The 14,212-nt window shown below is 41.8% G+C and overlaps 2 protein-coding genes and 1 long non-coding RNA gene across 3 annotated transcripts in view; 1 reads left to right on the forward strand and 2 right to left on the reverse strand.

The window, feature by feature from the left end:
- The window catches only part of sgsm2 (small G protein signaling modulator 2), a 114,997-nt gene that overhangs the window by 84,699 nt on the left and 16,086 nt on the right, over positions 1–14,212 (forward strand). Inside the window, exons 8-12 of the mRNA XM_053422163.1 lie at positions 11,021–11,145; positions 11,324–11,391; positions 11,629–11,792; positions 12,404–12,536; positions 12,763–12,897. Of these exons, the coding sequence (XP_053278138.1) occupies positions 11,021–11,145; positions 11,324–11,391; positions 11,629–11,792; positions 12,404–12,536; positions 12,763–12,897 (625 nt within the window). The remainder of the gene's footprint in view (positions 1–11,020; positions 11,146–11,323; positions 11,392–11,628; positions 11,793–12,403; positions 12,537–12,762; positions 12,898–14,212) is intronic.
- Positions 2,166–3,902, reverse strand: LOC128439773 (uncharacterized). Its single transcript, XM_053422173.1, has 8 exons — positions 3,729–3,902; positions 3,537–3,662; positions 3,291–3,356; positions 3,123–3,211; positions 2,944–3,049; positions 2,748–2,853; positions 2,605–2,660; positions 2,166–2,523 (listed from the first exon to the last, which is right to left on the reverse strand). Exons 1-8 carry the CDS (start codon positions 3,870–3,872, stop codon positions 2,431–2,433), a joined length of 786 nt encoding a protein of 261 aa, XP_053278148.1. The 5' UTR covers positions 3,873–3,902; the 3' UTR covers positions 2,166–2,430.
- Positions 4,755–5,938, reverse strand: LOC128439779 (uncharacterized). Its single transcript, XR_008338440.1, has 3 exons — positions 5,881–5,938; positions 4,928–5,034; positions 4,755–4,853 (listed from the first exon to the last, which is right to left on the reverse strand). It is a non-coding gene; the product is annotated as an uncharacterized LOC128439779 (long non-coding RNA).

A 14,212-nucleotide genomic window follows, 5' to 3' on the forward strand; every position in this document is an offset into this window, starting at 1 on the left:
TCCGCCCCCGAGCTGCTTTAGAGTGCTTTGGTGTGCTCGAAAAGTGCTTGAATAAAAAATGTTTTTATAATTTTTATACAAAAAAATGTTTAAACTAACAATTTAGAAGCACTTAAATGGTACTTACTCATAGCACTTTGTAGTTTTGCTTTATTTTGAACCGGACTGTGGGTCATTTGGTACCAGGCCGCCCAAAAAGAATAAACAACTTACATTATTTCCGTTTTTTTTATAATCTGATTCTGAACGGTGTTTTATTTTGAAAAATGACCGGATCCTATCCGTTATGACTCATGCTTTACGCATGTCAAGACGCTTGTCTCGGTCACGTCACGTTCTCGCTGAACACAAACGTGGCGGTAATTGTCTGACCCATTTGTCAACAAACCAGGTGAATCCAGCATGTCTGTGCAAGGAGAAGATCAGCTGCTGGAGATTGCAAATGATGGCGGCCTTAAAAGTATGTTCGAGAAAACAACTCTACCGGTGTTCTGGATTAAAGTCACGGCAGAATACCCTGAGATCGCCACAAGAGCACTAAAAATTCTGTTGCCATTTCCGACATCATATCTGTGCGAAGCGGAGTTTTCTGCTGTGACGGTGTTCCAGTTTAACTGGCGGGCATGGCTTCTGGCGACATTCCAGATGTTGAGGCTGTTTTTTAAGAGCCGGTGGCAGATTCGTCATTTTCACAAAGCGCCTGTGTATGAAGTGCGGTGATCTACTGAAGGTCTTGCTGAAATAAAAATCCTACAAAAACCCTTCACGAGTTCATGTGTCCGTGTCAGCATCACGTTGAGACCGCAATATACATTTAAATGGTAAAAAAAAAAAATAGTAAAAAATCCTTGATCGGGATTCGAAACAACAAGCTGAAACACTATAAGCTTCTAGCCTGATGACGACCTCACTACGCCACCAAGTCGCTGAAATGTACATCGCGCGTTAGATAAATGTCTCGTTCTTTGCTTTGTCAGATGTATATCACCAGATGTACTTTAAGGTAACGCCCATGTCATCTGGTGATAGTCCGAACACAGAATAAACGCTATAAACGTAATACCAGGCTTTACAAATCTGACGCTCCTCTTCATAGGAGACACAGGGAGCATTGAAGAACACACACGCGTCACCAGCTCCACTCGAAGTGCTTTTGTTTGTCGCTGGTGATCATTACAACGCGCACACACCAAACCACAGGTACATGTAAACATCCCTCACATCAACAAGGCGGAAGCTCGAGCGGTGTTTTCATGAGTTAAGTTGGTGAACGTGCTTCTAATGGACGTGTGGAGCTTCACGTGTCCTCCTGTGGCTGCTGGTTAAAGTCAGCGGACGGGATTTTAAAAGATGTTCTCGTTGTTGTCGATGATAAGGTTCTGCCACCGGAGAATGAAAACAAGCCAAACGCTCATCACAGAACGGGTGTGTTGGTTTGTCGTAGCTTCTGTAAGTCAAGTGTTGTTTATCTGTGTGAAATCAACAGATGATCTGTCCGAAGTGTGTCGAGTGTGTTGTCAACATGACACGTGTGACGAGGCTAAATATAAATGTGAAAACTTCCCACCACGGGAATCGATCTGCTGTGGTCCACATAAAAATAAACGTAGTGACAGTGACAATGGCACTGTCCACTGTACCACTGATCAGAGTGATTATTGGATTCACCTGTATGGTTTTATCACTGTGAAGCCTGTGCACAACTTAACAGTTTTTTTCAGGGAACACGCCCAGGTTAACTTGTGACAGTCAAAATGTAACCGTAAACTCAGAGTTATCGGTCACACGTCACACATTTGGACACCGCTGCGCCCGTGTGCTTAGCACACGCACGACATCATGAAAAACGGCTGTATCCTGCACTCATACAAAGCAGAAGCCACAAAAGAGTTTGCGTGCTTACTATAAGTCTGCGTTTCATGTGCTCGTTGATATCATGGTTGGTATGAATTAAGTATACAAACACGAGTAATGAGAGGCTCGTAAGAGCTTGTAGTCGGGAAAAAAATACTAGTATCATGGTTTGGGGTAAGGTCTTTTATTGAGTGTCTAAATGCAACACATAGACATCTGCGCACTCATCTTCACTTTCATCAATCACATTTTATTTGTATAGCCCATATTCACAAATCACAATATGTCTCATGGGGCTTTAACATGTGACATCCTCTGTCCTTAACCCTCAACAAGAGTAATGCAAAACTACTAAAAACCCTTTTAACAGGGTAAAAATACGTAGAAACCTCAGAGACACATGTGAGGATCCGTCTCCCAGGACGGACAGAAGCGCAATAGATGTCAAGTGTAGGAGAACATCATCAACATTAAAGTTTTCAGCAGCATTGATGAGGGTAAACATGTCTGACATTTTATCAATCAAGCTACCTTAAAAGCAAGGAGCCGGTTAAAAATAAATACTAGTAAACAGGTTTAAATACACAATGGGCAATAAAAAGGTGCCTCCACAGGTGGTTGCCCAACACAGCTTCTGTGGAACCATTGATCACAAGGTGTGCAAGCAATCTGGAAGTAGAGAAAATAATCTGTATGGCAGTACCATAACTAAGACGTGCATCAACCGAAAGTGCTTAAAATCTGCCTTACCCATTGCACATCTGTGTCATATGAGCCACACGCTCGGCATAGGTTGGTCAAATCATCTGTTCATGAAACATAGTTATGTTATTTTTTTCCTAATGAATAGCTCACGTTTTACAATAGCTAATAAAAACAAATAAGGGACAAACCTGTTTCTTTGATCAGCCGTTTGCCTATCTGCAACCTCATCCTTAAAATGGAAGTCTTGTCAAAAACGTCATCCATGTCCTCTTCATTAAGAATCATGTCTGCTAACTGGAACAAGAAACAAGTGGAAAACACAGGGATGCGTAAATGGTCCAACCATTTATTTCTCAACTTACCGATTCAAGCACCTTCACTTACTTTACACACAATAACACCACATGAGGTTGCATCAACTTGTCGAACGTGTGGTACTGTTTGACTGGACCAGCGTGAGCAGTTGTGGCCCCGCTGCCTCATGAAAGCCCTGTGCAGCATAGGAATAATTAATAGCACGTTCAAAATTCTATGAACACCCTCCACACCAGGGCCCCCCTTACCTGGTTACTGCAGTGCATTTTTTTAATGCTTCCTCGCTAGCCCCAAATGGATCAACATAAACGGACTGCCTCTTTTTAGGATACATCACCTGGACAAATTCGAAAATCAACAAGGAATTATTCTAACAACAGGAGCTGTATATTGTGATTATAGCCAAAGCCCCTTACAGTTAGTGTCCAGTGATGGTGCTCGCAGACAGCTCCAATCAGGACATCATAATCCAGGGGATCTATCTGCATTCATGCAATATAGAACACAGAAAATCAAACAGGTTTTCTCAGGAGCAATTTGCTCTAATATTAAGATGCAGAATAAATAAATCATATGACCAAGACAAAAAAGGCCTACAAGTGAAGGAGCATGATTAAAAAAGATCCTCCCTCATATGCAGTGTAGTCACATTTATCACTTACCTTCCTCAGTCCTTTATTTTTACCTCTCCACATGTCCGTCATTTGGAAGGAGTCAAGTAGATAGCCCCTGCCTCTGCCTGCCTCTGAGAAATTACTCAGCGCAATCGTTAGGTATGCATTGATGATCTGTAATGGAATCAGATTTTAACCCACTTCTAAATTAAAAATCCAAATGCTGAAAACTTTGCTTACTTCACTTTCCACAAGTGCATCTGGACGAAGGTGTTCCTGGAGGTTCCGTGTAAACAGTTTGTAAGGGCCTGCTTTGCTCCACAACACCTCCGGCTTTTTCCCAGCCCAAATGTTGTGTACCACTATGTAGAAAAAAGTTGACATATTACTTGCAATAAATATTAGCAAAATAACTTAAGTCATAATTAGCTATTACCTGTTTCCAAAATGTCTGAAGGGACACACACTGTTGCAGATGGGGGTGACGGTGAGGCGGCTGGAGATGAGGTAGAGGCGACTGGACATGAGGGTGACAGGGCTGGAGATGATGGGGCTGGAGATGAGGGTGAGGCCACTGGAGATGAGGGGGACGGGACTGGAACTGAGGGTGCTGGAGCTGAGGTTGAGGCGACTTGAGATGAGGGGGACGGGACTGGAACTGAGGGTGCTGAGGTTGAGGCGACTTGAGATGAGGGTGAGAGGGACATTGCGGATTTGGTCATCCATTTGTGGGGGATGCGCGGCGTAGGCTCAATATATGGGCTTAATTGGTCAATGTTGACTTTATGAATGACTTTACTTTTCGGCGTGACTAGATCCGCGCTTTTCCCCTCCAATTTCACAATCGTGAAGGGGCCGAGCATGGAGGTCTCCATTTCCCCCCCCTTTCTCTGCTCCTGGCGTATGTTTGCCCTCATCACCTTTTGGCCAACTTTAAAATGGTCGTCATGACCAATCTCCTCTCTCTTTCTCTTTATCTTTTCCCTCACTTTCCCCATGTTGGCTTGAGCCCTTCTGTAGTGGGCAGGGAGGCTCTTCATTCCAACAGGTTGGGTCTCCTGGGCAATAAGAGCCTCCACACCATCATTTGTCACCTGTGTCAAGAAACACATCAGAATGTTGAGTTACAGCGGCCATGAAGTGAAACATCCTAATTTCCAGTTTTTCCCAAAATACATGTGTACTTTCCTACATACCAAATACTCCTCGGGAACCTCCGTAGGGTACCTGGCCTCACGTCCAAACATGAGGAAAAAGGGGGAGTATCTGGTGGTCAATTGCTTCTTCGTCCTTAAAGCAAAAAGGGTTGCTTGGAGGTGGCCATCCCAGGTGTTTGGCTTTTCCCCCACCAATTTGGTCAAGGTCCTGTTAGGTCATACACACAACATTGAGACATTAAGATTGCAATGTGAAAAAAGTCACAAACTGACATACCATACCTCTGAATAGTTCCGTTCATTTTTTCCACCAAGCCGTTGGTCTGGGGGTGGTAGGGAGAGCAGAGACTTCTCTTAATGCCAAGCTTCTCACAGACATTATAGTTGAGCTGAAAGAAAAGTGGAAACATTGATATTGAGCCCATAACATTTATAATACAGTGCCGCAGCTAGCTATTTTGGTGCCCTACGCATAACTCCTTTATGATGCCCCCCCCCCTCCCCTTGAATAAAAAAGGTTTGTTTCTACCAGTTTTACATTTTATTAAAACGATAAAGGAAAATCTAATTGGTAAACCCAGTACACAAAACAGCCAAAACATACATACACACAAGTATTGAGATGTGCAAAATCTTCGTAGAAATTAAAGAGTCATCCATAAATACAAACTTAAAAGCAGAAGTATACAATTGAGCAATCTTCTTCAATAAAGCATAGATTTAGAAGCAGAAAATTCACACCATCATAACTTTTTTTGAGCAATTATATATATCTCTTGTTCTGCCTGTTTTGTGATATACATGCCTAAAAGGTGCCTAATATTTCTATACTGAAATAATATCGGTATTATAATTGTAAGCTATTTTATTTAATGACGTTATTGTTGAGGGTTGAGTTGTATTTCCTGTTCTAAGCGGGTTGTTGGTAGTGACTCTTATTTTGAAAGGGGTTTTTAAAGTAAATGCGATCTGTGATGATATGAGTTAAGTTGTAAAATGAGCGGAGAATAAACGGGTGTGCTGTCACGAACGCATGACCTGCTCTAGTGCCCCCCGTCGGCTGAGGCCGGACGTATGATACAACAAAATGAGCGGCTACATAATTATTATAACTGATGATTTTCCAGTTGCCTATTTTTTGATGCCCCCTCAGGACTCTGGCCCTACGCACAGCGCGTAGTGTGCGTTATGGGAGCGGCGGCGCTGATGATACAGATGGCATGAGAAGTTCTTACCGTATTAACAAATTCTCTTCCTTGGTCCGTGAGAAGCCTTTTTGGAGCACCAAACTTATAGAAGAAGTCCATAATGCAGTCTGTCACCTCAGCAGCACATTTGGTCTTCAATGGATAGGCCTCTGTCCATTTGGTAAAGTAGTCAATCATGACACAAATGTACTGGTGGCCATTTTTGGTCGGTGTCAGTTTTCCAACCAGATCCATCCCAACAAGCTCAAGTGGCTCAGTTACCTGAGGAAAGAGAACATGTTATGGAAATGTGTTGTTTTTCTGGGATAAGATGTCATTTCAGGGCAGTCACCTCAATTGGAACGTAAGCCTTCTTTATTTTGAGGACATTCCTTTTGGCCTGGCAGGGAGGACACTCCAATACCTAAACAAATGTGAGGAATCATTAAATGAAAAAAGAATCAAATTGAATATGAAATAGAATGTGTAATTTACTACACCATGCACAGAGGTTACTGACAAAATTAATTCAAGCTCACCCATTTCCTTATGTCCTCTTCCATCCCAGGCCAGTAATACCTCAAGGAAATGGCATCCTGTGTTTTCTCCATCCCGCAATGGCCTCCATGCTCGCTCGCATGGAAGGCCACAAACACATCGTTTGCCTCCTCTGGTGACGTAACTACTTTGGCGAGATACTCGCCCTGCTTCCTTCTACGGCATACATAGTAAAGCTGCCCATCTGAGGGCCATGATGATATTAGTAACTCCACATCAGTGCCTTATTGTTTGGAAAGACAAGGCCACTACTTACCCTTGAAGATGTAATTTTCACATCTCCTCTTTATGGTATACCGCTCTTTGGAGGATAAACCTAAAGGATAGGCATTATGCCTCAGGAAGTCTTCAATTTCCCTGACCATTTTACGGTCCATTCTAACTATCTAACTATGTGTCCCTGACTAAACTGTTACTAATCTGAATATTACCCTGTGCTAATTTATGCCTATTGCTACTCAAATCTAACCTATATCTAATATCTACAATAATCTATCCTATATCTGCAATATGTGTCTATACTATCCCTGCTGTAAATACTCTAAATACTTTAACTAAATACTTTAACCTTGCCTCAACAATCTACCAAACTCTATCACTTTCTCAATTCTCTAAAGCTATTTGTAATTATCTGTCTTTCTCTGTCTTTCTTTCTCTCGCTGTCTCTCTCTGGATCTCCTTACTCGCTACAAATCATGTAAGCTGAAAACACATATATGTAGGCTTTGCCACCAACAGGTGACTTTGATTGAGCGCGTGTGAAATTACGTTCCTAATTATTTTTCCAGTGCCTGTATAATCTTAATTAGCCAAACGTTTCACACAAGTGTCAAATTAGTATCAAAGTCAGTGGCGGTTTTGGGCACGATTGAACCGGGCAGCCGGTTGTCATGTCAGGTGGGGGGCGGCACGAGCCCTTAAAAAATTTAAATAAATCATAGATAATAGCGAACCGCTTCGCGGGCCAGAGAGACCCGCGAAGCGGTTCTCTATTATCTATCATATCATATGATCATATCATATCATATTATCTATCATATCATATGATAGATAATAGAGAACCGCTTCGCGGGCCAGATGATGAATGTGCCGCCGCGGGCGGCTGCCCGTTTCGCCCGTGCCCCAAACCGCCACTGAAATGGATGGCATTTGTATTAAATTCAAATGTTTGTGATGTGCTAATATGTTAACTGGTGAACATAAGCTGGGGAGCCTTTATAAAACCTCTTGGCCATGTATTCCTTACTTACAGTTTAATTTAATAGTATTTGTATTGTGTTGGAATTTCCACCTGTGTCTGATGAGGAAACGGAGATAAGTAACAGATGACCCAAACAAATCTTAAAAGGTGTGGCTATTACTTACCATAAAGGTTATCTGGACATACATGGGTAGTCTCTACAGCGACTTTTGAAGTGCCATGGTAGTTTGAACTTCGTGAAGATGAGTGCGCAGATGTCTATGTGTTGCATTTAGACACTCAATAAAAGACCTTACCCCAAACCATGATACTAGTATTTTTTTCCCGACTACAAGCTCTTACGAGCCTCTCATTACTCGTGTTTGTATACTTGCTTCATACCAACCATGATATCAAACGAGCACATGAAACGCAGACTTATAGTAAGCACGCAAACTCTTTTGTGGCTTCTGCTTTGTATGAGTGCAGGATACAGCCGTTTTTCATGATGTCGTGCGTGTGCTAAGCACACGGGCGCAGCGGTGTCCAAATGTGTGACGTGTGACCGATAACTCTGAGTTTACGGTTACATTTTGACTGTCACAAGTTAACCTGGGCGTGTTCCCTGAAACAAACTGTTAAGTTGTGCACAGGCTTCACAGTGATAAAACCATACAGGTGAATCCAATAATCACTCTGATCAGTGGTACAGTGGACAGTGCCATTGTCACTGTCCACTGTACCACTGATCAGAGTGATTATTGGATTGTTTATTTTTATGTGGACCACAGCAGATCGATTCCCGTGGTGGGATGTTTTCACATTTATATTTAGCCTCGTCACACATGTGTCATGTTGACAACACACTCGACACACTTCGGACAGATCATCTGTTGATTTCACACAGATAAACAACACTTGACTTACAGAAGCTACGAAAAACCAACACACCCGTTCTGTGATGAGCGGTTGGGTTGTTTTCATTCTCCGATGGCAGAACCTTATCATCGACAACAACGAGAACATCTTTTAAAATCCCGTCCGCTGACTTTAACCAGCAGCCACAGGAGGACACGTGAAGCTCCACACGTCCATTAGAAGCACGTTCACCAACTTAACTCATGAAAACACCGCTCGAGCTTCCGCCTTGTTGATGTGAGGGATGTTTACATGTACCTGTGGTTTGGTGTGTGCGCGTTGTAATGATCACCAGCGACAAACAAAAGCACTTCGAGTGGAGCTGGTAACGCGTGTGTGTTCTTCAATGCTCCCTGTGTCTCCTATGAAGAGGAGCGTCAGATTTGTAAAGCCTGGTATTACGTTTATAGCGTTTATTCTGTGTTCGGACTATCACCAGATGACATGGGCGTTACCTTAAAGCACATCTGGTGATATACATCTGACAAAGCAAAGAACGAGACATTTATCTAACGCGCGATGTACATTTCAACGACTCGGTGGCGTAGTGAGTTCGTCATCAGGCTAGAAGCTTATAGTGTTTCAGCTTGTTGTTTCGAATCCCGATCAAGGATTTTTTACTATTTTTTTTTTTTACCATTTAAATGTATATTGCGGTCTCAACGTGATGCTGACACGGACACATGAACTCGTGAAGGGTTTTTGTAGGATTTTTATTTCAGCAAGACCTTCAGTAGATCACCGCACTTCATACACAGGCGCTTTGTGAAAATGACGAATCTGCCACCGGCTCTTAAAAAACAGCCTCAACATCTGGAATGTCGCCAGAAGCCATGCCCGCCAGTTAAACTGGAACAACGGCAACCAAAACGAAATTAAGGAGTAGACTGGACATCAGCAACACATTTCGGGTGTTATTGTCACTATTAGCCCTAGATGGGACCGCCTTGTTGCAGAGAAACAGGCTCAGGGCTTCCACTGATTCAGCGTTGTGGTTAGTTATATTTTTCATGCACTTTATGGTTGTTTTTTATTTGTGATTGATTCATTGTTACTCACTGTTGTGTTGTTGGTGCAATGTTACGAGGACGCTGCTAATAAAGTTGCATAAGAATACACATCAGTTTCACATTTATTATTATATTTAGAAAATACCCCAGTTTTAATGCTAGTCGTATATCATTATATTTTGTCGTATTTATCTGCCACAAATTTTTTTTAATTAAGGAATTCATTTGTAATTTTAAATAAATTCAGTAAAATTAAATTAAATAAATCCCCAGTGGCATTATGACATTTGTAAAGGATCCTTTCTCTGTGAACGTTCAATCTGACTTTGCATTGAAAGGAAAGGAGCTTTTATCCTCTGTGGATGAGGGGTCTTTACAACTGGAAATCATTGACATTCAGTCATCAGGTGACTTGCGTCAGTCATGGCAGCAGGCAGGTTTTGAAAAATTCTGGACCCATGAAGTCAGCTGTGAGAAATTTCCACACTCAAGGGATCTTGCACTTTTTGTTCTGACAATGTTTGGTTCAACATACACTTGTGAGTCATCATTCTCACACATGAATGCCATTAAAACTCACAATCGCATATCCCTTACTCACCAGCATCTACATGACTGCATGCGCATTGCCCTGACAACTTATAAACCTGACTTCACCGCTCTTGCCAAGTCAAAAAGATGCCATTTCTCTCATTAGATGGCAAATGTAGGCAAATTACATGAAAGTTAATAGGCATGTTAGTCAAGCAAGCAATTAAGGTTCATTTTTGTAACAGTATGATTTAATTATGATGTTATTCACCTCATTAATTGTCATGCATTGTTATGTTGTAATTCAATTCAGAGGCCTACTATGCAGTTTTCGTTTGTATTTGTTGGTGCACTTGGAAGTTGTTCTAAGTAAATTCTAAACAACTGATACAGTTCACCTGTATCAGTTGGTTCGCCAGACTACCATGCACTTTTAAGTTGTTGCAATTCTATTCAGTTCCATGCAATGCACGTTGTTGGTGGAGATACATTTGATTCTGCCTGTCACTCAAATCAGTTTAATCTTAAGTATTGAGGATAATGACCAGTAAAGTTGTGTTGGTACAATGAAGTGCATGTTTTTGTTAGTTAATTGCATTTCTCCAATTGTCTGTTAATATGGCTTGGTTATTTCTCACCTGGTTTGATTTTTGAATCCTTGGGCCTATGCGTCCTCTTGGGCATATGTTGTAAAGCTTTTACAGAATAAAATATATTGACTCCTTCGGTATGTTGTTGTAATTTCTTGTTACCGTGATCACTCATATCCTCCGGCCCCTGACTTTGCCTCAGTTTCAAGAACCGGCCCCAGCTCCAAACTAATTGAAGAGCCCTGCTCTATAGGCTACAGCATAAGATTGAGAGTATAGCTAATTAACTGACAGTAGTTTTCAATTGTCAATTTTTTTTTCAGTTTTATGCTGTCTCCCTCTCTTTCAAAGTTTAAGTGTCACAGTTCCCTTACATCTTTCTTATGTTCTTCCCACGGTAGAAGAAGGAGATGGAGGTGTTGCGGGGCTACTTGTCTCTCCACCAGGCTGGGGATAACCTCACTTTGAAGTGGACCCCCAACCAGCTCATCAATGGCACATTGGGAGACTGTGACCTGGAGAAAAGGTATTAGAATATATATATATACAGATACATAGATATATAGATATGTATATGTATATCATTTATCTCTTTTAAAATTTTTTAGCAACATGCATTAAGTGACACACATTTTTCAACTGCCACTAAACTTCATTTTCCACCTTGTCTTACTTATCAAAAACATATTTTACGTGACTTTAAGTATCTACTGGGACTACGCACTGACTGTTCCTCTGCGCCAGATTGTCTGTATCCACTGCCATCAGCGCTGTGAGTATACTGCTGCTTCTGCTGCTCATCCCATCAACCCTCCCACCCAGTCATGTTATGCTGCATCAGTGACTTTGAGCTTACTGAGGCAGCATTAATATTGGTCATAACACTATTTGAATATCACTTTCAATCTTTTTTCGTCGTGACCGCTTCTCAACTCTCCTTTTTATGTTTTTTTGTACATCAGCTGTTAATTTCTCTCTACCTATCTCATTCTAGTGTACTATGTTTCAGCGGATTATGGTGGTACACTAGTTCTGGTAAGTCAGGATGGGATCCAGAGGCCGCCTCTTCACTTCCCCCCTGGTGGTCACCTCCTGGCTTTCCTCTCTTGTCTGGAAACAGGCCTCTTACCGCGTGGTCAGCTGGAGCCCCCCCTCTGGTCCAAGAAAGGCAAGGTGTGTCAGTTTTATATCAGCACTCATTTAAATATCAGGATTACACCTGGCATTACTATCTGTCCTGTATCCAGATTATATCTCCATATTAGTTTAGCCTGATTACATGTACACCCGTTATTAAAGCTAGGGTTGGTTAACATGGAAAAGCTAGCATGAGCAGGAAGCACACACACATAAATCAACCAAGACATCCCTACCCTTCCCCTATCAGCCCTCTCCTCAACGTATAAGTTTACATAGACAAGTGGACCCCAATTGTCCATGTTCAATTATTCATAATAACAGCAGGAGGGGTAGCAGCACCAGTGCTGCATATGAAACTTGAGCCATCCTCATTGTTGTATGATAGTAGTGTAAACAGCTGCACAGTTATATTAGCTTGGTGTAAGTACCATGTAGGTCCAATGTCTGTGGTTTAAGAGGGGATTGTGAATAGCGTGGTCAGTAACATCTGGACCTTCGAAGACCTTCATTTTAAAGTCACCTTTTGTTGTCTACAGAAGATGCAGCTACCATCTGAAAAATATGCTTATTTCTTTTTGTGTAATGCTTGTTCTCTGGCTCACTGTGTATCTCTGTATTTTAATAAATATATCTGTGTCCTGCAGGGAAAAGTGTTCCCAAAACTGAGGAAGAGGAGCAGTGCTGCCCGATTCATTGACCACGACAGGAATGGTGAGGAGCAGACAGCTGCTGACTATGTGTTTCGCATTGTCTACCCAGGATACCACTACGACGCCAGTAAGTAATACATTTACAATGCAATATATATTGTTACAACAATGTAACACTAATCGCTGTGATTGCTTTTTAAATAATAAGTGAACCTGTGTTTAAAGATTATCTTCAAATGATGTTTTTACAAAGTTTGGGTGTAGTGTGCTGGCTACCCCACAATGCACATCTTGAGGCCTGTAGGACGGAACTCTTCTAACTGTTTTCTCTGTTGTCCCAATGGTGCAAGCAGTCACTATAAATTACCACCACACCACGGGCAGCCGCGCTCCGTCGCTGGACGATGACGAGGAAGAAGAAGATAGGCTCCATGCTATGATCTCAATGATCTGCTCGCGGAACCTCACAGACCCTAATGTCATGAAAGGTTTTTATCACCTTAACACACCCATCCAATCCCACCTTCCCTCCACTCCTGAGACCTCAACCCAGCTTCAGATGTCCCTCCCCGCCTTCCACCCCATTGCTCTTTCAAGTCCTCTCCCCACCTTTCCTCCCAACCTGACTCCACCAGCTTTGCCTACCTGTGTGTGTGCTGCCAGACGCTGAGCCCAACAGTGTGTAGTGTGCTGGCGCTGGCTTTTTTAACAAGGACATAGGAAGTTTAGGAGGATAAACAAAAATCTAAAATGCAAAGATTATTTAAAGGTAGGATTTTGGACAAATAGTAGCCATGTTGAAAATGAAGAAATGCTAACATTAGAGAACACGATTTGTATAGATCTAAACCAGTCCACCAATCATCAAACAGCTATATTGTTTTCCAAAGGGAAATAATTGGGATCAAGTAAATGAAGCGTTAGCTGTATTTTAAGTGAAAAGAAAATTCTGGTTAAAAGACGAGGTCAAAACTTACTATATGGCTTGTCTGGTATTGTAAATGTGAACCTGGGCATGGAGTTCAAGACAATTCTGGACCTGCAATATACCAATGAACATATTCTGAACTGTGTTGTATTCACTTTTGTTGAGTGTCAGATGGCCTTTATCTGTTCGCACATTGGCTCAGTTGCACATTACGTGGAGTTGATTAGAGAACTGGCAGTCTATCTGGGTAACAAACTACTTTTCTGGGGGAGAGAGAGAGACCAGGGACAGTTGTGTACCATCAGGTTTGAATTAATCAAGTTTTGGCAGTATGACAGCCAAATTCTAATGCTACTGACGTTTACAAATGCAACATACAACATGAATTCCTTTAACTTTTTGTGGCTGCATACTCTTGTATTTATTTAGTTTCAGGGGTCAAGCACATTTTAAAGTTTTCTCAGACTTCAGACAGTGTCCTCTAAAGCTCCATCAACATTCATTATTACATTGTTTTGTCTATCAATCTACTACAGAAAGATTATAGTATGGCTGAGACTGCTGCTTCCAAGTGTCAGATGGAGGACAGGAAGAGGAGGAACACAGTGAAAAAGAAGTCTAGAGACACACCATCTTAAAGCAGCAGTCACAAGTAGCCTGTTAGAATAGCTACTTTTGTAAGTAGCCAGATGAATCCTTTTATGTTAAGATTATTTACAAATTTATTCCGACCATTCCATTACATCCACTCAACAATGAAATACATTCACTAGAGCATGCTGCTGTCAGAAAGTGTCTTCGTCACACATATTGACCGACATGCAGTAAATGCCTGTGCAGCTGTTTACACACTTCCTCTACATCACTCCTGTTTG

The sequence above is a fragment of the Pleuronectes platessa genome, chromosome 5 (assembly GCF_947347685.1).
Source record: "Pleuronectes platessa chromosome 5, fPlePla1.1, whole genome shotgun sequence".
Lineage (NCBI taxonomy): Eukaryota > Metazoa > Chordata > Actinopteri > Pleuronectiformes > Pleuronectidae > Pleuronectes > Pleuronectes platessa.

Bases quoted from the DNA above. Each gene is read 5' to 3' on its own strand.
- LOC128439773 (XM_053422173.1), bottom strand. From the start codon at position 3,872: ATGTCAACTTTTTTCTACATAGTGGTACACAACATTTGGGCTGGGAAA. The intron at 3,357-3,536 runs GTAAGTGATAAA...GCATGAATGCAG, and splicing joins AAAATAAAGGACTGAGGAAG to ATAGATCCCCTGGATTATGA. The intron at 2,524-2,604 runs GTAAGGCAGATT...CTCTACTTCCAG, and splicing joins ATGACACAGATGTGCAATGG to ATTGCTTGCACACCTTGTGA.